This window comes from Meriones unguiculatus, chromosome 3, assembly GCF_030254825.1.
Source record: "Meriones unguiculatus strain TT.TT164.6M chromosome 3, Bangor_MerUng_6.1, whole genome shotgun sequence".
In the NCBI taxonomy this organism is placed as follows: Eukaryota; Metazoa; Chordata; class Mammalia; order Rodentia; family Muridae; genus Meriones; species Meriones unguiculatus.
Window position 1 is genome coordinate 122,165,149 of NC_083351.1, and position 21,864 is coordinate 122,187,012.

Genomic DNA, 21,864 nt, shown 5'->3' on the forward strand with positions numbered 1-21,864 from the left:
CTTTCGTGCGGAGCCGGCGGTTATTTTCTCCAAAGAGAAAGCTAACTTTATACGTGCGCCTTCTACGGCAAAGCTCCGCGAGGATGCCCTGAGGAGTGTTAGAGCCAAAGGCGCCTGTCCCGCGAACACCAAACCGGTCCCATTCCCATGAGAAAGGCCTGAGTCGTCGCCTCACACCGTCAGTCGGCCAACGGTCCAGCTAAAGTGCCTCCGAGATAAGCCAGAGCGCCAGACACCACGTACAGACTGCTCAATAATTCCGAGAGGCGCTACCCACGGCGCTCTCGTTTACTACGGTGGCCGCGAAGGCCCTCCCACAGGCGACAGAAAGTCAGCTGCGCAAGAGTGCGCCTGCGCGCTTCACCTCGTACTCTGGAAATGAGTACTCGGATTTCCTCGAAGGGCTCGTCACACCTCTAGCTATTCTATTGGCTGGGGAAAGGGAGAGCCCGCCTCTCCCCGTGCTCCATTGGTCTGTCTTTCCCGGCAGTGGGCGGGACCTGGCGTCTCATTGCATCAGCTGGTTCCGCCCGGGCCACGTGGCGCACGCGCACTGCGGAATTGCTGGTGCTCGCCGCCGCCGGCCCAGGCTCTTCTGTGCCTTGTAGCTCTCGGGTTTTGAATCTCAGCTGTCCTTCCATGTCGGAGGAGAAGTCTACCAGCCCTTCGGGGAAAATGGACGGCGAGAAGCCGGTGAGCGGGCGCGGTGGGCCCCCGGAGGCCGGATGTGTCCTGGGAGCCGGCATCGCCCGGCGGGAGGGAGTGAAAAGTAGCGGGGACTAGCCAGTACTGACTGGGGAGCCAGGGTGGTAAGTCAGGAGCTTCTCCTGGCAGGAGTGATCCGGGACCCACAGATCCCAGAGATCTGTGACCTGAGACAGAGTGTCTTGCTCAGAGCCAGACAGTAACCACGGGAGTATGGACGTTCACACTTGTACTTTTATCCCTAAAATAGGCGGTAAGAACATTGAAGAAGCCTTTAAGTCCTAAAACTGTGTGGCGCAAAAAGCTCTAGTTAGGAAGGAAAAGCCAGTACCTGAGATCAGATCCAGTTTGCCCAAGGTTGGTTGCTTTAGGATAAGTAACTTGTGAAGCCTGGACATTTGACAGGCTGCTTGGAAATTAAAGCTTCTGTTGGCTGGGTGCTGGAAGTGTTCTGGATAACTTCACACACGTCCCCTTTAAACTTTGATTTGGGCTGTCTTCCACTGCTTAGGAACATCTCCAAAATCATTTTTATACTGTTCTGTTTTCCTCGTATTTCCTGCCCCCACCCCCACTTTCACAGCCAACAGATGTACTGTGTATTTATTTGTCCTGGCACTTAGCCGAGCAGCGCAGGTGGCTAAAGTGAGGTCGATTCCTACCTTTGGGGCCACCAAAGAGCCTAAGTGTACAGGACTGGAAAGTCGTAATTCTCTGATCAGCTCAGTTGAGTTAGGGAGGGAGCACTGAACTTATACAGTCACACTGTTTTATTGGATTTGGAATAATGAGGTCAGGTAAACCAGGCTGGGCAGGGCTGTCCAGATAGAGAGGGTGAATTGTGCTGTGTCTCATCAGCTGTGTTGGAAGAGACAACGGACATTCGATCACTGTTCTCTACCTGCAGGGTTTTAAGTAGGGATTTAAGTACATGGATTGTATTGTCAAAAGTGACGTTGGTGTTTAAGGAACCCTGGAGAGAGGTGAGGCCATATGACAGAGGCTGTTTCAGTCCAGGTGAGCAACGCTAAGGTCTTCAGCAAGAGGAGTTTCCATTCTCATAGGGCAAGTCACTAAAATGCTTATGTATGCATTCTAAATTACAGATTTAAGGGGGTCAATGGGGGCTATATACAGATTTTGTTTCTATTTTCATATAGTTTTTGTTTCTAAAAAAAGTTACCACTTTGCTTCCTCCCCTACTGTCCTTTAATCCCACTCTTAAACCCACCTCTGTTACTTCAGAGCCTGACTGTTTCTGAAGATTGAGATGAAGCTAGAAGGTAGCCAACATAGTCACCCCCTGGTCAAGCCTGTAAAACTTCAGATAAAATTATTTGAATGTAAAATGTGGTATTAGTGCCTCTGTAATAACCAGGTATCTTAAATTTTGGAAGCTTACTCGGTGAGGTATAGATCTAACCCGAAAGGTCTTTTGTCACTGAGCTATATCCCCAGCCCCACAGGCCAAAACCTTTTAATTCTTTCACACATAATCTTCACAACAAGGCTGTTGCAAAGAACATAATGACAGTTTGCAAGAGAGAAAACTTAGCCTGGAAGAACTGAAGGGATGTGTGCGATCACCCAGTCCATATGTATGCTTTAGTCTCCCTGGTGGAGAGGTAGGTAGATGATTCTTTTTTTTCCCCCTTGAAATACTGTTAGCAGATAAGCTGCATAGTATTTTTTGCTTTATGTTTAATACAGGTCCAAGTAAGCCTGAAGGGAAAATTACAGAAACAGCTATAAATGAAATTTGAGGTTGCACACATTGATAAGTGGCCTTCTCTACCTTTTTAGGGCTTGTTTTTATTGTAAGTTGTTTAACTTGTTTCTACCAGTGATGGAATTTCCAATCTTCCAAAATGAGGTTTTCCTTTAATTTTTTTTTTTAAAGCTGATAACTTTCTTAGCTGCAGTTTTGGAGAAGATGTCAAATTAGGCTGAAATGAGAACTTCTCTTTTGCTTCTTTAGGTGGATGCCAGTGAGGAGAAGCGAAAGGAAGGAGGCAAGAAGAAGAACAAAGATGGAGGTGGAGATGGAGGTCGAGCAGAGGTGATACAAGCTACCACCATAGAGGCTTGGGTTTTGAAGGGTGGAGAGGAACAGGGGACTATCTTAGACTTGCCCTGCATAAGAAAAGAGAGAGAGAGAGAGAGAGAGAGAGTTTATCCATAGCATAGCACACACATGGATGCCTGAAGACAACTTGGAGGCTCTTTCTCCAGTCTGTAGGCTGCAGATTGAGCTCAGATGGTAGGCCTGCTAGCCCCTGTGTAAGGGTTCTGAAGGCAGTAACATAGCACTATTTGGAAAACCCAGAGAGAACAGTTAAGAAACGAGCCTGAGAGGGGGAAAGGGATTTGCAGATACTTGACAGTGCAAAGGCAAATGTGTATGGTTGTAAGATGACTTTACAATGGATTTGGCTGGAAGCATGAGAGATGGAAATTGTAGAGCAAGGGCTGCAGTTGTGGCTGGGCTGCCAAGCCCAGATGCTGACTTTCTGTTTCCTTGAGTGAGACGTTAAAGAGTAGAGACACAGTGCTAGGTTCCTACAAGTACAACCAGACCAAACACAATCCAGTTCCTGATTCCTTTTTTAATGGCTTGGATCTGCTTCTGGGGTCTGGTTTACTTGTATCTAGAAAATTATTCAGTCCCTGGGGTCACATGACATAGAACTGGTAGGTAGTTCAAAAGCCATCCCAGAATGCACTTGCTTCCTGGTGTTTGAGGTGGTTATTCGTGTTCTGCTGGGTTTGAGTTTGAACTGCCGTAAACTGCTTTGATTCTTGCATTTAGTCATTACAATTTTATTGGGGACCTTGGAAAGCTGCTGGGATGTAGGAGCAAAAGGATGAAGCTTTTTAAAAGCACCTCAATAAGTTGACTTTGAAGACTTGGTTACATAGGGTGGAATAGAGGCACACCCTTAATCTCCTGGAGGCAGGAGAATGCTGAGTTCTAAGCCAGCCCTACGGCATAGTGAGACCTTATCTTATAAAAGCAAAATACAAACTCTGTTTTTATAATGCTGAGTTGCTAAGCTTACAACTGTTTACAAAGGCTGGCTTTACAAGTGATAAAGGATGGTTTTGACTAAGCCAATCTCCGTTCATTTTATACCTATCATTATGGGAGAAATTGTTGATAGTGAATCCTAAGATTTGCAGGTAAAGAGTAATATGCATGTCTCTTCATTTCTTTGTTACTCTTTGTTTGGAGTTGTATGTATGTATTGCCCTATCATGGTTTGAAACACTGCCTAGACATAGGAAGCAAGCAGCCCAGTGACTACTCTGAGTAGAGAATTTTAAGTGGGACCTATGATTATTACGGGTTGTAAGTTGGCTATCAAAGTAAAGAGTAGACATGATGTGTCCAAGACCTTGCCTTTTGCCTTCTCAGTGCTCCCACCATTTGCAAACTTGTCTTGGTGACTGTCTAAGGATATTTGTAGATTTTACCCAGTAGTCTGCGCTTTGAGAGCCTGGCATGGAACACATTGGTCACTTAATACTGAGTGAGTTTAACTAAATTATTTTGTTTAGAAAATGCCAAGTATATACAGAAATAGACTGTAGTAAGACATGGAAAGTTGGGTGGGAAGGGATAACCAGACACACATTGGATAGACTGAGGTTGAGCTTGTCTTTGTACAGTGATAGGCTGTGGCCATTGTCAGTTTATTGGTTCTTCATCAATAGTTATAGACTGCTGTGATAGTCTGATGGGATTGTAGACATGTGCCGTCAGGCCTGGCAATAGATGACAATTTCAATATATGTACACACATAGAAAGTCATGGTAAAATCAAGGCATTTCTTCTTTATAGCTGCTAATGACTTTATAGCTGCTATAAGAGCATGGTGCCTCGAACCTCTAATCTCATTCTCGGGAGGCTAGGGCAGAAGGATTGAGGCTGGAGTAGGCTACATAGTGAGTTTGAGATTTCCAAGGAGGGGGTGAGAGTGGGGTTGGAGGGTGGTTCCTATGGAAGAATGATCTATGTTGCCGTCATTTGGAGATGCAATTATCAGATTCACTACTTGCTTGAGCAATAGAAGAAGTCAGTTTTGTTTTGTCTTTTTTTTTTTATCTTTGTCAGACTTTTTGGGATCTTTGGTGGTGTTTTATATGAAATATTCTGGTTAATTGTATCAGGTATATGGACAATAGTGACGCGTGCTATTTTATTTAAATAATCCTAGAAAGATGATCTTGGCATCTTTGAATTGGATACATGTTTTTTGTTTTTGTTTTTTTTTTTTGTTGTTGTTGTTTTGTTTTGTTTTTAAGTAGGATCCTCTAAGTCAAATAAATTTTTGGTTGGCTGTGAGTCTACATAAAACCCAACCGTCTGCACAGACTGGCCCCTGATTGAGAGTCAAAGCATACTTTGTTTTTCTCTGCACAGTGTTGCTCATAGCTGAAGTTACAAGCTCATTTAGTTAGAAAAGATCTTAACTGACTGTGCCAGGCATGCAGCTCTTTTGGTAGCCTACTTGTTGACCATGCATGAAACTTTGATTTTCATCACCAGGCACACATAAACCAGGCACGATTGCTTGCACCTTTAATCCTAGCCCTCTTGGTATTAGGAAGAGAAGAGTATGAGTTCAGGGTCATCCTTGAGACCTTAGGAGGACATCCTAAGAGGAAAAAGTCACTGTAACAAACTATAAATTACAAAATGGTAATTGGGTATCAACTCAAGATGTTGGCCGCTCAACTATTATTTATGCCTTTTATTTTCGAGTGAACATTACAGTTACTCATTTTCTTCTTTTATCATTATTGGGACTAGATCAATGCCAGTGATTATTGTGATCTGTGAAGCAGTCTGAATTAGTCACCATGGATTTTTGTTTTATGTATTGTTATTTCCTCCGAAAGTAAACCAAGCATAACTGATTTTTCCTGCTTCATTTGTTCTTTTACAGTTGAATCCTTGGCCTGAGTATATTAACACACGCCTTGATATGTATAATAAGCTAAAGGCAGAACATGATTCTATCCTGGCTGAAAAGGCAGCAAAAGATAGCAAGCCGATTAAAGTCACTCTGCCCGATGGGAAACAGGTGGATGCGGAGTCGTGGAGAACCACACCATACCAGATTGCATGTGGAATTAGGTAGGTACTGCACCTCCTTTGACCATCTGTGCTTCATGATGGAACTAAATGTTCATTTATTGTCTTGCCAGGTATTTCCTGATAATAGTCTTATGTGTTTGCTAAGGATCTTTACCTTAATTGAGACCTTTGGAAAATCAAGATGAGTGGAAGTTTTTAGTCCGTGTTAATTTCTGAAGGCTCTTGCATACCTTGGTTTTCTTTTAGGAAGTAACTTATTAGTTACCTGTTAGGATCATAAAGCTGCAGAGGCAGGATAGTGCTTACCAGCTTTGACTTAGGTACCCCAGATTCAAGCTTCTTTGCAAAGGAAGGCTACCTCACAGGGAAAGTAAAAAAAAAAAAAAGCTGACATGTATGAAAATAATCTTATGTGTTTATAAGTCCATTGAAGAACTCTGTATATTCTTAAGGGGAAATCTTACGAACAGTGGAGACTTAGACTCATAATTCCCTGACAGAGGGAAAGATTTCTTACTCTCTATTGGATTCGTAGGTGGTCACTTTATCTGATCAGGGTAAAGTTGTCACACATCTAAGACTAGTTGTCAGCAAACTATGATGATGGCCAGAAACCGTACATTTAAGTGGTTGAAGTAAAACAAAACAGCTAAGAATACACAGCGTATAGTTCATGTGTCCCTCACAATGCAGGGTTGTCGTCCGCCTCGCATTTGACATAGAGTAACTTACAATATGTAAAAATACTGCGCACCAAGTTTATATTTATAGTTATGGTTTGGGGGTCCTGTGTTATGTTTTAATACTTGCATAACCCAGGTGACACTTGAGAAGCAAGTGCTAAATGTAGACACCTCCATTTTTACATTATTCTTTCATCCTCTTCTAAAACAATGTTTTTACTAACTATCAAGTCTTGCCAAATAACCACCTTCTTCTTTTTATATTTTCAGTCAAGGCCTGGCTGACAACACTGTCGTTGCTAAAGTGAACAAGGTTGTTTGGGACCTGGACCGCCCTCTGGAGACGGACTGTACTTTGGAGCTCCTCAAGTTTGAGGATGAGGAAGCACAGGCAGTAAGTTTCTGTGATGCATCTTAGACTTACAGTAGAGACTGGATCCCAGCTGCATAAGGGGAGACAACATATTTTGTTTCATTGTGTGGTGTACATGGATCAGTGGCTTTCAGGCGTAACCTGGAGGCCATACTTGTGTGTGACATCTTTCACTATTATTTTGGAACCTTGATTGCTTTGGGTGTACTTCCCATCTGTGTCTTTAAAATATGAAGCCATTTCATTTTTCTTTACATTTCAGGTATATTGGCATTCCAGTGCCCACATAATGGGTGAGGCCATGGAAAGAGTCTATGGTGGATGTTTGTGTTACGGCCCACCAATAGAAAATGGGTTCTATTATGATATGTACCTTGAAGAAGGGTAAGTTAAGAAACTGGGTGAAGAGAAAACCTGAGTGGCTCTGGGTCTGTGTATTACTTTTTAAGCATTGTCAATGAAGGAAAAGGAGCTATAGTTCACAGTATAAAGCTGCTAGTGGCAGTAACAGAATTTGAAGTATTGAGTTACATATAGTAAAATCTCTGGAATGGGTGGAAGTGTGCCCAAAGCCATGCTGGAAAATAAACAGATTCCTTTTTGTTATGAGGAAGCTTGGCAGATGTCACTTGTAAGAAAGTTCATAGTGGTTGAGGTAGAAGCTAGTGAAAATACAATATAATTCATGAACAGTTTAATATTAAATTCTAATATATGATACAGGCTCTATTTTAAAGTATTAGGGGAAAAATCTTGCATTGATTCAAATGGAATATGGAAAAGTTATGATTTTTTTTTTTTTTTCTTTTTTAGGGGTGTATCCAGCAATGATTTCTCTTCCCTGGAAACTTTGTGTAAGAAAATCATTAAAGAGAAGCAAGCTTTTGAAAGATTGGAAGTGAAGAAGGAAACATTGCTAGAAATGTTTAAGGTAAACTGAGCCATAAACTCTTTGATTTTACTAGCCAGTCCTGGAAGAGTGTATCAAAATTTCCTCATAAAAAGTGAATTGTCTTCAAAACATGAAATATTGGTGTGCTCAAAGAAAGCTGTGACTAACATTCCAGCTGCGTATTTAGAGAGAAGCAAGAGAAGCCACTGTGACGTCTCATTTCTCACTTTCAGTACAACAAGTTCAAGTGCCGGATACTGAATGAAAAAGTAAACACCCCGACCACGACTGTCTATAGGTGAGAATATTGAATGCTGTTGAGTGCAACTGGTGTGTGCGTCTGCCTCCGTTAAAATTCCTTCTATTTCGTCTATAGATGTGGCCCTTTGATAGATCTCTGCCGGGGTCCTCATGTCAGACACACAGGGAAGATTAAGACTTTAAAAATACACAAGGTAAGGCTGGCTGTGACTTGTGTGGAGCACATACACCACAGTTTCCTCTGCTTGCTGCTTTCTAACATTCTGTTTTCTTGTCAGTGTACAGAGGATCACAGGTTCTGCTTTTAATGCTGTGTCCTCTGTACCCCAGTACTCGGGAACAGAGCCAGCATATGGGAACAGGTTTGAGGAGTCACAAAGTCAGCGGTTACAGACCATTGCGGCCTCAAAAGCCTTGAGACTCAGTGTTGGAGTTTAGCTAGTGATTACTTAAGTTTTTTATAATGTAATCCAGTTGGCTTTATGCTTGCTTAGTTATGCTGTAATTATGAGAGTTTTCTCTGAGTTCTGAGAACAATCAAGTCAATTCCAAATGCCTTTCCTTGTTCTAATGGGTTCCTTTCCATTTGTCCATTTTGCGTAGTCATTTTGTAAGAGGAGCCGTGTAGTTGGAATACTGTTCATGGGATTGTGATCTGGGGGAAGAATCTTCTGGAGAAAAGGAAGCAGAGAATTCCATGCTGTAGATGAGGCTACCCACTCGGGTAAACTCAAAACTACGAGAGACATTTACTAGGACTGTGTTTTATGTAGTTTCCTTGCGGAAGAAATTAGTGTGGATTTTCTTTTTAAGATAGTTGTAAAAAATAACAAACTGTTACAATACATGCGTGAGATGCATATAAATTTAAGTTCTGTGTCATTGTTGGTCTTGCTTTTAGAATTCCTCCACATACTGGGAAGGCAAAGCAGACATGGAAACCCTCCAGAGGATTTATGGCATTTCGTTCCCTGACCCCAAACTACTGAAAGAGTGGGAGAAGTTCCAAGAGGAAGCCAAAAACCGAGATCATAGGAAAATTGGGAGGGTACGTTAAGGAACAGTGGGTGTCTAGTCTGTGTTTCCTCAGCTCATTTGAGCTGAGCCTGCTTAGCACTAAGTTTCACTTTGAAGAGGACTGCTCTCTGGAAGCTAGTTGTGTCCATGCTTTCCTTCTGAAGCATCCCAAGCTCATCTCAGTTACTGTTCCTGAGAGTGCTTGACCTGGCTTCCTGTAAGCAGCGTTTCAGAGCTGGCAGAACCTGCCTTTGGAAACCCTTCTCACCGGCTCTTGTGACGCTGTCAAGTCTGAACCTGAGACATGAGTCTGCTTGTTTTTTCAGGGGATAGAGCAGGTCACAGTGGACTCTGCCCATCTTTCTTCATCTCTAGTTGCCTGTGACTGTCCTCTCTTGTTGGAGTTACATTTGGTTCTTTAAAATTTTCCTCTAGTGAACTTTACCTCTAGAGGGCCTTGGCCTCTAGATCTGCCCACTGCTTTCACTATTAGGAAAAAATGACAACAGTGGGGCAGCTGACAATGGTGGGTGGGTTTCTTAAGGACTTTCAGTCACTTTCCTGTCTTTCATTATCAGCATGTTTTCCTTTTCTCCTTCCTGTGGTTCATATTCAAAAGCAAAACAACAGATGACAAAACCCAAATCTCAGAGCTTTGGGAACTGTTTGCTAACCTTGACTGAAGACTGTTAGGGGGGGTTACAGATTTAGGCTAAGTTTTTAATCAACTACAAGTATGCATCTTTAAATCATGCCCAAGACACAATGGCATGTTTTCTTTTCTTCAATAGTGGCATAGTTGAAGTTTGAAACACAATGTCAGAACTCTGAACTGAGGATCACCAATCAGTTACACATTTGTAAACAATGTTTTACTGTTTATCCAGGACCAAGAACTCTATTTCTTCCATGAACTCAGCCCTGGAAGTTGCTTTTTCCTGCCAAAAGGAGCTTATATTTATAATACACTTATGGAATTTATCAGGGTAAGCCTTATTTGTTACTGTCTTTTGAAGAGTTGGGATATAAGATAGTTTTATTAATCAGGATGTGCTGAAAGATAAATCTGTATTTGAGGAGAAAAAGTTGAAGTTTGTGACTGCAGTGTTTACTCTGGTTATGAGTGATTCCTGCTCGTCTACAGGTCCCAAGTTGATTTCCCCAGCAGCTACATAAGTGTCTCATAAGCACCTGTAACTCCAGCTGCAGAGAGTCTGACACCTTTCACTGGTCTCTGCAAGCACCTGCGTACACATAGCATTCACTCAGTAAGCAAACATACATAAAAATAAGCTCTTAAAAAGTGGAGGCTAGAGAGATGGTTCAGTGGTCAAGAGTTATTGCTGGTCTTCCAGAAGACCTGAGGTTTTGGTCCAGCATCCATTCGCCCTGCTTATAACTGTGTAGTGTATAACTGCAGCTCCAGAGGATCTGCTACCCTCTTCTGGTCCCCACAGGCACCCACACTCAGACGGCACACATTCACATAGAAATACCACATGCACATGAATAAATGGTTTTAAATGTTAATGGTCTCGTAAATTATTTGGAGTCATTCTAATGTGTGGTTTTGTCATGTTCATGGAAGCATGCAGAGAGAGAGAACTTGCTGAGCTTGAAGGTTCAGTAGCCTTTTACCTGGGAATGTGCTGTAGTCCTTGAACTGTTCGTATTTTTTTATGAACTATTTGAAGCATATATTTAAAGAAAACAGTATAACGCGTGCTGGGCTCTCTTGCCACCAGATTTAATATATTTGCATTGGGTTTTTGTAAAAGGAAAAAAAAGAAACACATTGTTTTTCTTAAGAAAGACCCCTTTGGAACTGTTGTAAAGTTGGTATGGCTCCTTACTCATGTGCTTTACATCTCTCTCTTTCCCTCCTCTCCCTCTCTCTCTCTCCCTTCCCCTCTCTCTCTCTTCTCCCTCCTTCTCTCTCTCTCTCACACACAAATCTTTAACATATTTTGTGCTTGTGTGTGCTTCACTTCATATGTGTGGTCTTGTGTATGCATATTAGATAACAGATACTCCTAGCTGGCTACATACTGTATTTTTCCTGCCTACTCTGGAGTGCTAGTTCCCAGCACGGTAGCTGATGCACATATTAGCGCACAGTGGTCCACATCCTGTCTTCCTGTACTGGCAGCTCTGCCATGGTAGCATTCTCCCCATGAGTGTTGGTGGACCACCTACAATGCAGTTTCTGAGTCATGATAGCTGTGCCTGTGACTTCACTAAGCAGCGTGAACTGCTCTGTAGGTTTGTATTCCCTCGCAAAGGTGAGCACTGAGTCCCTGTGTGTGTTGTGCCCTAACAGAGTGAATACAGGAAAAGAGGCTTTCAGGAGGTCGTCACCCCCAACATCTTCAATAGCCGGCTCTGGGTGACCTCTGGCCACTGGCAGCACTACAGTGAGAACATGTTCTCCTTTGAGGTGGAGAAGGAGCAGTTCGCCCTGAAGCCCATGAACTGCCCAGGACACTGGTATCAAGCAGCTTTGTGTTTTTGTTTCTTTCTTTTAATTAAATTTACCTGTGTGTCTGTTGAGTACATGCCACATGTCTGGATGCCTGCAGAGCTCAGGTGAGAGTGTTTGTCCGAGCTGGAGTTACAAGTAGTTATGAGCCGCTTAATGTGGGTGCTAGGACACTGAACCAAGGTCCTCTGGAAGAGTAGCAAGGCTCCTAACCCTTGAACCATCTCTCCAGCCCTGCAGCTTTGCATTGTTATTAAAGATTTCCTTGTTCTGTAAATGGTTTTGGATTGCCTTAGCCCTTAGAGAGGTGTGTGTCATGCGTGCATGTGCACACATAGGTGATATCAGTGTGAAAAGGACACTTACGGGAAGGAAGCCAGCTGGGAGAGAACACGGGGGTAACGGAATATCTGTGCCAAGAAAGCACAAGGGGAAACTGGTGCTCAGAGGAAGACAGGCGAGCTGGGGGGAATATGAACAAGAACAAAGCATAATGCTGTGTAAGCTTGAAGTGTCATAGCGAAACCCAGTTTACACGGTAACAACTACAAAAGAAAACTTAGTGATCAGAATAGGACGTGAATGCAAGATTGTTGTCATCCTGTATACAGTCCACCTTCGTGATCAGCATGTTGTCATGCCGATTAGAGTCCACCCTTTAAAGACATTCAGGAGTGGTCCCCGGGGTCATAGCAGCAAGCAGGCAAAATGTATCGAAAGGAGCCTTTAAATGTGGGACATAGCGAATTCCGTAGACAAATATTCCTACCTTTTCTTCCTTCCTTAGAAAAAAATATTTTAACAGAACCCATTGCTGAAGAGTTAATATCCTTAGGAAATCCTTTCCTCTGGCCTCTGCCTCAAATTGTGAAATTTGGATAAGAGTTACTTCTGAGAGGTCCGAGAGTGACATGGATATAGATAAGGTTATTCATGTGAGCAGCTCTGTGGGCAGGTGATTCAGGCAGAGGTGCTCAGAGAAGAAATACCTTCAAGAAAGTGGTTGTATACAGCATTAACTTTCTGAAACACTCTGGGCCACCTAGAGCAGGTCTAATACTAGTTTCTAGTGTTAGAAGTAATTTGTGTGTCATTAAAAATAATTTCTTTATTGTGAGCCTTTCATTTGGGTCTTCACAGTAATTGAATCTAGCCTTTATATGAATGGAAATGCTGAGCGCAAGGATTTGCTTAGACCTAGGGAGTATATTGCTTTATTCTCTCTTAGCCACAGTTAATTACGTTGTAACTCGTTTGTCATTCTGTTCATGTAGGTGCTTCTACTGTGAAGCTTCTGGCTTAAAAAAGTGTTACTTGTGGCTAACCAGGAGCAGTAGCTTTCTGGTGGCCTTTCATGTAATATTTGAGGAAGAGTTTTACTCTTGTTTTTTAAATCGCTGTTTCTGTTGTCACTTATGATTCACTGAAGGCCTCATAAGTGCTAGGCAGGCACTGTGCGGCCACACGGCATCCTTCCCCCTTGCTCACGTAAATGCCTGTGGGTTTTGTCTTGCTTTCTCCTTCAGCCTTATGTTCGATCATCGGCCAAGGTCCTGGCGAGAGCTGCCTCTGCGACTAGCTGATTTTGGTGTGCTTCATAGGAATGAGCTCTCGGGAGCTCTCACAGGACTCACGCGGGTCCGAAGATTCCAGCAAGATGACGCACACATATTCTGTGCCATGGAGCAGGTATAGGGCCCCGTGGAGCAAAATACTCTCACTGAAGTGTTAAAAGTGAAGGAGAATAACCACTTTTTTATTCTTTCTTAAGATTGAGGATGAAATCAAAGGTTGTTTGGATTTTCTTCGCACAGTGTATGATGTCTTCGGATTTTCATTTAAACTGAATCTTTCTACTCGCCCAGAAAAATTCCTTGGAGATATTGAAATATGGAACCAAGCCGAAAAAGTAAGTGCTGTTTTTTAGTGTGCTTGGGAACTTACACAGTGCCAAGAAGTCTTCTCAGGTGGATGCAAGCAAAAGGAAATGGCAGTGTTTCTGGGGTTGAGTGGCCCAATGTTTTCTGTAAGGTCTTCTAGTGCTTCATAGTTGACTGGAGGTTTTCATACTTTGTCAGTTAGTCTAAAGCAGCCTTTGGCTCATGTGGTTGCCCTTAGGCAGACAGAATTTCATAGCAGACAATAGGACTCATGAAAACACTTAGGAGACTTTATATCCAAATCAGATGGGAAGGAGGGGCATTGCAGAGGAACAAAAGTTCAAGTCAATTCTATTTTGTCTCTAGCAACTTGAAAACAGTTTGAATGAATTTGGTGAAAAGTGGGAACTAAATCCTGGTGATGGAGCCTTCTATGGTCCGAAGGTCAGTACCCTGGAATATGTGGGTAACGTGAATTTTAGTTGTGGGTGAAGAAACATTACTTCAAATTAGGAAATAAGAAAGTTAAGAGCATCTTATCAGAGCCCAGTATTTGCCTTGCAGATTGATATACAGATAAAAGATGCGATTGGCCGCTACCACCAGTGTGCGACCATCCAGCTAGACTTCCAGTTGCCCATCAGGTTTAATCTTACCTATGTAAGGTGAGTTTCCGTTCCTGCTCCAAGCATCCTTCAGGCTATACTTAGGACAATATTTATAGTAAGACAAAACAAATTTCTCTTCTTCTATAGCCATGACGGTGATGATAAGAAAAGGCCAGTGATTGTTCACCGAGCCATCCTGGGGTCAGTGGAAAGAATGATTGCCATCCTCACAGAAAACTATGGGGGCAAATGGTAAGGTTCTTCTGTTTGTTTTCCCGTCTGATTAACTAGTCCAGAAGAAAAGTCTCACTCTAAAATATGCTTATAAAATGGAAAGGAGGCGGTTCTAATCAGTCACCTCTAATCAATGATAAGTACTTACAGAAAGGAATCAGAATTAATTGTTGGGGCTGGAGGGTGGTAGTTCCAGGTGGGACTCCAAGTTAATCCTCAGCATAAATACCCTGGAACACTTGTTATTAGTAATTGTTTTTTATTTCAAAACTTTTATTTGTTTAAATATTACATAACGGCCTAGAGAGTTGACTTAGCAATTAAGCACACTGGTTGTTCTTAAAAAGGACCTGGGTTCAGTTCCTAGCACCATGAAATAGCTAAATGGTAACTCCATTTTTAGGGAATCCAAGCCACCTTTTGACCTGTACACAACACTCGTTCACATGAAACTAATTTTTTTTAAATTAAAAAAAAACTGAATATGTAAAACTTTACAGTAAATAATCATTATTCAGTAAGATCTGTATGTAATTTCTTTTTGATTGCTTTTCCTGGCCTTGTGATTTCTTTTTTTCTTTTTTTTTTTTTTTTTTTTTTTTTTTTTTTTTTTTGCCTGAATGACTGGTTAGGATTTTTAATTATCTGTTTAGTTTTGCTGGTCAGAATAAGTAACTGTCTTGCCATATTTAAGAATCCAAGCAGTTTTTAATTGAGAAAGAAGTAAAACCCTGCTGAGCCTTTTGAGAGTTCTCCATGTCTCCATCCAAACCTGCAGTGCAGTTAAAATGAGACTGGGGTTATCAACATACAGCCTTCCTTATAAACAGTGTCAGATGTTAGTGTCAGACAGTAATTGGATTTGCCTAATTCAGATATTGCATTTTTCATACTTGCCAATGAAATAATCTTGTTTCAGTTAAAGTTCACAAAATCAAATAGAACCCTGGTACACATTCTATGCATGCTCATTTTTTAACCAAACACAGGATAAATTGGAAAAAGCCCACATTTAATGTAGAATTTATTGCCTGCCCCAGCCATACTTAATGCCTGAGGCAGTAGGCCCAGCCGCCATGGCTTTCAGCCCTGAGATACAGGAATTCAAGAGGTGAGGCTCATTCCAGCTATCAGTTTTCTTTACTGTCCGCTGAGCAGCATGAAGCTTATCACAGACCCTACATACCTGGGGCTAGTTTTCTTCTTCCCAGCCACACCTCCTTAACTTTAATAGTTTTCTGTTAAAAGCCAAGTTGTGAAGGCCTGAACATAACTCAGATGTTTCAGGGACAGACAGTGCCAGCCAAACAGAGTCCTTTCTCCTTAAATGTGCCCAAGGTCACACTCACTGTTGTCATTCCTCTCTTAGGCCTTTCTGGCTCTCTCCTCGCCAGGTGATGGTGGTTCCAGTGGGGCCAACGTGTGATGAGTATGCTCAAAAGGTAATCCTTCAGTGGGAGTTGGCTTACAGTCTAAGTCTGTTATTAAGCTTTTGGCAATGGGGATCTCGTTGTATCGTCCACAGTGGCTTTGGACTCAGCTTCCTGTCTTAGTCCGATGAATAGTTGGGATTACCAGCATGCACCCCACACCCATCCTAGTAACTGTGCTATTAAGCTGTTGGATTGATAAGCCATATATTCTTATCAGATCAAGGGCTCACTACATCAAAGAAAGTATCTTTTCTATGTCTCATAGGCATGAATGTTTTGGGGTTTGTGTGTGTGTGTGTGTGTGTGTGTGTGTGTGTGTGTGTGTGTGTGTGTTTGTTTGTTTATTTTGTTTTGTCTTATGGTTTTATGACCCCTGTATTCACTTAGTGTCTTAGTGTTTCCGGTATACTTGTGTAATGATTGGTGTTATAAAGAAATGAATTAGCAAACATAGCCTTAAAAAACTATACTATTACGTCAGAATTACGTATACCGCTGAGGTGCCTGATATTTGTTGATTTATTAATTTGTTAATGCAGATTTCTTCGATATCTTGAAATTTTTTTTTTATCTTACTGTCCTGGCAAGACAGGGCAGTGTCTCGCCTCTCTAGCAGATGTGCAAACAACTGTGTGAACTTACACCTTAAAGACCAGAATAATCTGTTCTGCTTTAGCGATCGCTCCGTACTAAAGAATTGCAGATGCTTAACAGTCGGTCATGGAGGAAGGCTGGGCATGGCAGTAAGGCTGTATCCCAGTAGCTGGGTGAGATAGGAGGAGAGTGCACGTTTGAAGCCAGCCCCCAATTTTTAATGAGTTCCAGGCCAGCCTGGACTATATAATGAGACCCTGTCTTTAAAAGAATAGGGCTGTAATAGGTAGTGGCAAGATGGCTCACTGAGTTAAAGTACTTGCTAAGCCAGCCTGGTGAATTTGATCCCTGGAACGCACATAAAAAAGCCCGAAGCACACAGGTAATCCCAGCGCTCCGCTCCCCTAGTGAGATGGAAGGTAGAGATAGGAAAATTGCCTGCAAGGTCATAGGCCTCTGTAGTCTGGAGGACACAGACTGGCAGAAACCAGAGAGACCCTCTAGAAGTGTCTGGCAAGGAGTCTCTGCAGATAAGGATGCCTGCCACCTAGCCTGGACCTGAGTTCAGTCCCTGGAACTCCTAGGGTAGGAAGAGAGAAGTGACTCCCACAAGTTGTCCTACTAAAAATAGGGTGGAAGGAGAGAACCAAGTCCTGAAAGTTGTCCTCTGGTCTCCATACGTGTACATGACTCTACACACACTAATAATAGTGGACTTTTTCAATAAAACGAAGTTCATCAGTGAACTGTGTTGTTAACATCAAAATGGATTGTGATTCTACATAATCAGAATTGTACTATATTCTTTTGTTGTTGTTTTCTTTGAAACAAGTTCTCTCTTATTAGACTCTGGTGGTGACCAAGTTGCACAGCACCACACCTGGTTGTATACTCCTGAAACAACTGAACATTAACCAGTTGCTTGTCTTGTTAGGTAGTTTTATGTGCCGGCTAATACACGGGCCAGTTTCCCTGCACTCATGTTATTTGACGTAGTTGTAAGGGGTGTCTTTGTCTTTGTTTTATTTCTTGAAAAAGCTGATTGATTTGATTTTCTGAGTTCTGATTTTTGAGGATGTCCTAAAATATTTATGTCGTGAGAGAAGAATATGTCCCTTTTTGTTCACGTGTTGGGAGTCAAACTTGTGCATGTTGAGCACGACATCCTCGGCCCCAAAAATGTGGTCAGGTCATCAGCTTTCAATATGTAAACCCAATGTCATAATTTCGTGTTATCAGCTGCATGTATGTATACTAGCATTCGTTCTTAGTGGTTGCATAATTAAATTCATGAAATATGTTGTGGTCCGTGACAAAATAAACTATAATTCTCTTTTAACTGTGATGTACTGTTGCTAGATACGACAACAATTCCACGACGCTAAATTTATGGCTGACATTGACCTGGATCCAGGCTGTACCTTGAATAAGAAGATCAGAAATGCACAGTTAGCTCAGTATAACTTCATCCTGGGTAAGAGCAACAGCTCCCGACCTTATAGGAAAAGCCGCTGAAATCTTGAGACTTGGTCATAATGAATTTTAGTACGAAGCTGCTCAGTTCCTGTCTTAGTTACTGTTTTTAGTCACTGCTATGAGGAGACGCTATGGTCAGGACAACTTAGAAAAGGAAACATTTAACTGAGGGCCTTGGTTACAGTTTTTAGAGGGTTACTCTATTACCATCAGGGCAGGGAACAGCAGGCAGGCAGGCAGGAATGGCACGAGCAATAGCTGAGGTTACATCTGACCCAGAGGCCCCAAGGTAGAAAGAGAGACTGGGCCTGATGGTTTGCTTTTGAATGCTTAAAGCCAACCCCCAGTGACATACCTCCTCCAACAAGGCTGTACCTTCTAAGTTTCTCAGACAGTTCCACTAACTGGAAACCAAGCACGTAAACATGACTGTGGTGGCATTCTCATCCAACTGCAGGCCCTCTTGTGTTTTTCTTACTTTTTGCAGTCCTGGGAATTGAGCCCAGTGATTTCACTTGCTGGTTCCTATAAGCATATTCAGTGCACTCAGTTTGCATAGCAGGACAGTTTGGGGGAATAAAAAACACTGAAGGGCAGTTTGATGTCTCTGTACACAGATTTGCTTTCATATGATAACTTTTTATTAAGTTCACTGGCTTAAGTGACTTAGGATGGACGTTTTATGTACTTAGAGTAAATCTTTTTTAAAAATAACTAGAATGTTTTCTCAGCCTGAATATACATAGTCCCCTGTCCATCTCAGTATCTTACGTTACAGGGAAGTTTGAGGCTTATTAGGACAAATGCTTCCAGGTCTATCAATGTAAGTCTCATGGAGCTTTGTGTTACGTTTCAGTTGTTGGTGAAAAAGAGAAAGCCAGTGGCACTGTGAACATCCGCACTAGAGACAATAAAGTCCACGGAGAGCGAACTGTCGAGGAGACTGTGGAGCGGCTGCAGCAGCTCAAGCAGGCCCGTAGCAAGCAGGCAGAGGAGGAGTTTTAACAGGAGCGCGACCGGCCAGTGCTGGCTCTGTCACATGACCTGTACACTGGGAAATGTGCTTTATAATGAACGAGGAGTAGTTCTGCAGTCTGCATGTATCAGCCTTCATGACCTGGACAAGTCTTAGTGAGTGCGTTAGATGGGGGATAATAAGAGAACCATTAAAATTATTTTGTTCATTGAATGTCTTCGCAATGGAAAATCATGGGGGATGTTTTAATGTGACAGGGTTATTTTGTATGAATTCAGTCAATTAAAAAAATAAAATTTTTAAAAAAATACTCCTACAGAACCAAAGTTGAACTCTGGTGTTAAAATTTGGTATTTACTACTGCAGATATCAAGACCTCTGTCCTCGCATTTATGTGAAGGACTGGGTTAGGGTGTGTGCCTCAGTGTCCATCAGAGGTCAGAACAAGTGCTGATTCCCAACTGGGATGGGAGCTGGAATTTTTTTTTTTTGAAGTGACAACGTTCATTTCTTTTGGAGAGGACAGCTTTAAAATAACCTAAAGGTACACAGACTTTTAAGGCTGTGTATTTAAAGATGTAGCTCTGTAAGGAAGATTGTTCTTTGTTAAATAATCTCATAATAAATAATTTTCAGATTTTTCTACCAGCAAATCACTTTATGGAGAATGATACATTTCTTGTGATCTTTCTAGTCATTTTCAGAAGTCAACCTCTTGTCGGTCTATAGTAACCCCGACATGTTTGTTGGCAATGGTTACATCAGGGAGAAGCTAATTTGCATAGATTAATTCTCTAACAAAGGAGGTAATACTTTACTCTTGGTTTCGTTTTTTGAAACTTTATATGCCACCCTTCTGAGTGCCTTAACAGTTACACTTTGGTAGCCTCGTAGTTAATTGCTGTCTCTTGACAAAACTTAAAATTTAAAACAGGTTTTGGATTCTGATACATTTATTGATTTGTATATGTTCAGTCTATTAAAAAGTTGATGTTCAGATTGAGGGTGCCTCAGCAAGACCTCAAGGGCTCCACAGCAAGACCTCCAGAGTCAGCTAACCTGGGCCTACGGGGTCTCACAGAGACTGGACCACAAACCAAAGAGCATGCCTGGACTGGTCCTAGACCCCCTGCACCTATGGAGCAGATGCTCAGCTTTGTTGTGGATCCCTCAACAACTGGAGCAGCAGGGGCTGGGGAGGGTCCCTCTCTGACTGAAGCCTTCCTTTGGCTCCTGTCCCCCTAACTGGGCTGCCTTGTCTGTTCTCATTGGAGAGGATGCACCTAGTCCTGCCGCAGCGGAATGTGCCAGGGCGGGTAGGTACCCGTGGGGGCCTCCCCCTTCTCTGAGGAGGACAAGGGAGAAGGGGTGTATGTGTGGGTTTTTTTTTTTTTTTCTTGTCAGGGGGTGGTAGGGAGGCTGCAATCAGGATGTAAAGTAAAAATAAATTAATTTTTTAAAGTAATCGCTCATAAACCTTTTTATGAATTTAACATTGATTTTTTTTAAAATATGTTTTAATTTTTTTTTAAAAAAGTTGATGTTCAGGAATGAGGATAAATTCTAGAACCTACAGCATGCTATGCACATGGTCTACTGTTGAGCCACACCCCAGACCAGTCTGTACTGGATATTGTAAATAGTTTTACTAATTGTTCCTTTCTATACACCTTTTAATGCATTTGCTGCTTCACGTTTGTTTTCACGTGTGACTTTGAGTTACAAGTCTGGTGTGTCAGACTGCTTTCACACGATCAACTTCCTTCTGTTTTACTTTGTGTGCTGGCCGAGTAGATAAAAGTAAAAGCCCTTGTGTAGAACTTTATTTTATTTTATTTTTTAAAAGCCCCTGTGTAGAACTTTATGAAATCACACTTTTTTGTATGTTCTATTGGTACAGCTTTAGCTCTGTCAAGAGAATCCATATTTACTAGTGGAACTGACGATGTTTAATTTTTTTCGCTATGTTCTCAGGTTTTAAATATATTTACTTGATTATTGAAATCAACCAGAGCAGCCAACAATTTTTAGTATTCTAGTTTATAGTACAGTTGTGTTTATTAGTTTAGACACCATGTGTGACTCCCTAGCATAATCCCATCCATTCGATTCCTGTTTCAGCCACTTGCCCACCAGAGCGGGAAGCATTTTAACTGGGTGTGTGTGGGACTTGGTGAAGGGAAGGAATTTGCCCTTTCCCTGCTGTTCTTGCTGCTTTACCTTGTGCATAGAAAGCAGTCCGGCATTCTTGAATTGGCTGTGAAAATGAAAAGCTCACGTTAATGTAGTGAACAGATTACAGGTCTTGGGCCAGCTGTGCACAATGGCACGTGTGTATGTGTGTGGAGACAAAGTTCCTGGGCAGGGCAGGAGGACCCCACAAGCTTGAGGCCCATGTGAACAGCAGTGAGATCCTGAAAATAGGCCACGCATGTCATGTGCTACACCTGATCAACTTGTCTGAACTTCCTAACTCTGGAAGTGGGTTAGTGAAAGCATGGGAGAAATCACTAGTTAAATTACTGTGGCCACATCTCTGGTAGGGATCCCTAGCTTACATACCCAGTTTCTTCAAAGACTGTCTCTTGTTCTGTCTTCCCTTTGAGACCGTGTTTAGTTACCGGCATTGCACATCCTCTCCTGTTTTTATGTGCTGTTGGATCTCACAGAAATTTAGTCTTTTAGTTCCACCCCTGAGCACTTCCTGCCCCTGGCTCTTCTCCCTAAACCTTGATTTTCATGGCCAGTCATTTATGGACCTTTTCCCCAAAACTCACTTCACAGGCATGTCCTGCTTAACCTATGGGTTAAATATCCAACCTTTTCTCCAGTCCTAGAGTTAGACCAGTCCTGTGTGAGAAAAGTACTCCATGGAGTAGGAAGAACTGAAGCCCTTTCTTGTTAGGGATTTCCCAGCTGCTCCTAGATCATCCCCACAGGTATAGTTCAGGGCTCTCAATAAGGAGTACATCTTTCTTCAAATCTGTCTTTCTCGGGTTGTGTTCCAGCGTCTGGGGGGCTCATGACTTTGTATTTCTAACTGCTACTTCACACTCCATGTGCTCAGTTCTGCTACTTCCTTAAGTGTAGCTCATGCTGGTGCTGCTTTCCAGCCAGGAGTGATGTCTTCCTACTTTTAAAGCGAAAACTC

The 21,864-nt window shown here is 42.2% G+C and overlaps 1 protein-coding gene across 1 annotated transcript; it reads left to right on the forward strand.

The window, feature by feature from the left end:
* Positions 1–524: 524 nt before the first annotated feature.
* Positions 525–19,023, forward strand: Tars1 (threonyl-tRNA synthetase 1). The gene is made up of 19 exons (XM_021649371.2): positions 525–693; positions 2,684–2,764; positions 5,656–5,846; positions 6,761–6,884; positions 7,126–7,247; positions 7,677–7,794; positions 7,989–8,053; positions 8,132–8,210; positions 8,918–9,064; positions 9,921–10,019; positions 11,354–11,520; positions 13,039–13,201; positions 13,284–13,421; positions 13,759–13,836; positions 13,957–14,057; positions 14,148–14,252; positions 15,604–15,676; positions 17,621–17,735; positions 18,594–19,023. The coding sequence occupies exons 1-19, from the start codon at positions 640–642 to the stop codon at positions 18,740–18,742; spliced, it is 2,169 nt and encodes a 722-aa protein (XP_021505046.1). The 5' UTR covers positions 525–639; the 3' UTR covers positions 18,743–19,023.
* The last annotated feature ends 2,841 nt before the right edge of the window (positions 19,024–21,864 follow it).